The 2,797-nt window shown below is 37.1% G+C and overlaps 1 protein-coding gene across 7 annotated transcripts in view; it reads right to left on the reverse strand.

Moving 5' to 3' along the window:
- LOC105454629 (H(+)/Cl(-) exchange transporter 3) overlaps window positions 1-2,683 on the reverse strand; it is an 8,415-nt gene extending 5,732 nt beyond the window's left edge. For 2 of the 7 annotated variants that reach the window (XM_011697380.1, XM_011697379.1), the window contains exons 1-3: window positions 2,393-2,484; window positions 1,584-1,696; window positions 1,036-1,204 (exon numbers count right to left, since the gene is read on the reverse strand). In XM_011697380.1, coding sequence (XP_011695682.1) covers window positions 1,036-1,204; window positions 1,584-1,696; window positions 2,393-2,423 — 313 coding nt within the window. In that variant the 5' untranslated portion in view covers window positions 2,424-2,484. The other 5 variants (XM_011697381.1, XM_011697384.1, XM_011697383.1 and 2 more) reach the window with 5 other exon arrangements.
- Window positions 2,684-2,797: the final 114 nt, after the last annotated feature.

The following is a 2,797-nucleotide window of genomic DNA, read 5'->3' on the forward strand; positions in this document are numbered from 1 at the left end:
TATTTTATTTTTAATTAATTAATTTGATCGTTTTAAAATACATAAAATGTATCTTAAGAGTTCATACTTATTCTACTGATATAAATGATGTTAAATTTGCGATTGACTTTTCTACAATTAAATTGGACTCAAATTAAGAAAAAGAGCAATAAATGTTAATAGAGATTTCATCGAACCTTTGCAGTATTCGTTCGGCACCGTGCCGTTTAGCGGTGCCCATCGCGCGCCGGCCGATCGTCGATTTAATGTGCCGCACCTGACGGTGCGCTCTTAATGCCTTATGGTTGGACAGTTTCAACAGTTCACTATTCAAAAACCATTGACACCTCAACATTTTGCTATTAACATTTTCGACTCAGTTTTTCATGAGGAATACGTAGATGCCGGCTCCTCCGGGTGACCTGGATCACCCTGTATATACATTATTACGATCTGCTAAAGGGACAAAAAATCAGAATAGATTTATGCATATAGAAAACGCCAGTCTTAACAACAGTGCAGTATAAATACTTTTATCAGAGAGTTCGAAAAAAATCTTATCCAAATGAGTAGACTTACAAATGATACATCTACTTGTCTATCGCAACTACGTCATATCTATAGTTTTGTCTTTTTGTGTTAATTAATTAAACTGGCATTAGATTGGCAATTATTCGTGTTAACTTACACATTTTGCCACTATGACAAGTGCAAATAAATTTGGCTCAATTTCAAACCGGTATCACTCAGGATAAACTTCAGATGAGCAGATCAACAGACGTTCCACGAGTTTTTCTTCAGCAGGAAGAGATTATGCATAATGACATTTCAAGCTACAGGGTATAGATTAGATAGGTATGTGAGACTATTAAACTCCATAACACAAAATAATACAAACGAATTAACATCTAGCTTCGTACAATTTTTTCTACACGTCTTTGTAATGGCTCGCCAAAAAGTAAATAAATAAAGCTCTACATAATATTATTTGGAATCGGGAAATATGCATGCATGACATCAATATCGAGAGATAATTTAAATGGGTAATTAACTTACGATGGGAAGACGCATCGTCGATGCGGACGCAATCTGATAACACGTTGTCCGAATGTGATGTGTGATGATTGATGTCCAACATATCGTCGTCGCTACTTAGATTTGTCTCACGTCTTAGAGTCCCGGTTCGTAGTCGTACATCCTCTGTAATGTCACCATACTTTATATTCTGAAAATATAAGATTTATCAGCTATATCTACACATATCTGTCTTCGCTCAACATTATCCTTCTATCTGTTTAGCTGCGATTTAGGGACATAATTTTAGTACAAATTTTAGTACGTGATTATATAAACAAAGATATGTTAAATCATGTTTATGTATTGATAAGTAGATAAAATACATAACTTTTCAACAAATTTTAGTACATGCAATGTTAAGTGTATGTAAAATGCTTAATAAATGAGAGAAACGTATGATAACATACAGGATTATTAAGGAAATAAAATAAAGATTATTAATTTTATGAAAAGATATTGATCCAGGCGACAGGCAATGGCCTACGATATACAAAGCAAGAAGATGCAGATTGAAACTAACAACATACCTTTGCATCAACCGAATGATATGTTGTAACGGCATTTGCATTTGTATGAAGAATTGTCGGGTTCAAGGATGCTGTACCTTTCAACGGAAACTTCTCCATGGCATCATGATAATCTAATTTTACACAAGTAAAATATTACTATGCTGTCTCTCGAGAGGGCAACGTAAAGAATCGCTATCGAGACTCTACGTGGCAGAGAGAAATCGAGAGCCACAATGCCATGCACGGTACTAAATATTCTATTCACGGCCGGCACGTCATTGATATGTGGCTTTAATCGGCTTTGCTATAATCCTCTTTAATCCGCCAAGTGGATGCTATATGTGATATTTAATTAGAATAACATAATTCGTGATACAGCAAAATTACAGACTACTTAATTCGTTAGAATAGATTATACAAATGTGTGCCATACACTGTGTATGTGGTAACGAATTTGACGTAAGAGAAACATCGTTCTTCTGTCAAACTATCTCAACGATTATCTTTGCGATTTGCATCTTCTTGTTCAGAAAGAAAGAGAGATTCGTTAAATAAAAAAACCACATTGATTACACACACCATGCCAAAATGATTTTACGGCAAACTGAAACTCATTCCTGGAAACGCAAATAACACAATTTCGAAACGAGCATAAAAAGACGGACAGATAAATGAAACACAATACATTGGACTTGGGACACCATATGACAACTTTTTTCACCCCCTCGCAAAGCGTGAACATCACGAAATTCCTCTCGCGGACGATTTAAGCGTGGGAAAATATGCTGACGCAGTCATGTCCGAAACTGCGTATTTTCGAAGCTTACTTCTAAGTTTCCTCGTTACATGATGCTTCATTCCTCAAGGCGAGATGAGGTTACCTTCTCAATTTACCTCATGCGTGTCAGAGCGCCCGTGGACTTACCATTTTTTTAAAGGAAAACGTCCTCGTGTTTTATCTACAAGCATCAATCATTATGCCATGTCGCAGATTAGATTATGATCAGATCAGTTTGACAGTTCCACGATAATAAGAACTCCGTCGGAACACTCCACCACCACGTATAGATGGTACAGACCTTCTCCGCGGAGTCAAAAGGTATGTTCGTGTTGCTTACACCAGAGAGAAGCATGAGAGCGGCCATCCCGGCGTTTTTCGCGACCCCGGCAAAAGGTATGACCTCCCCCGTACACTAGCGCCAATTGCTTCCACTTTTGAGATGGAACTACTA

This window comes from Wasmannia auropunctata, unplaced genomic scaffold, assembly GCF_000956235.1.
Source record: "Wasmannia auropunctata unplaced genomic scaffold, wasmannia.A_1.0 LD335980.1, whole genome shotgun sequence".
NCBI lineage: Eukaryota > Metazoa > Arthropoda > Insecta > Hymenoptera > Formicidae > Wasmannia > Wasmannia auropunctata.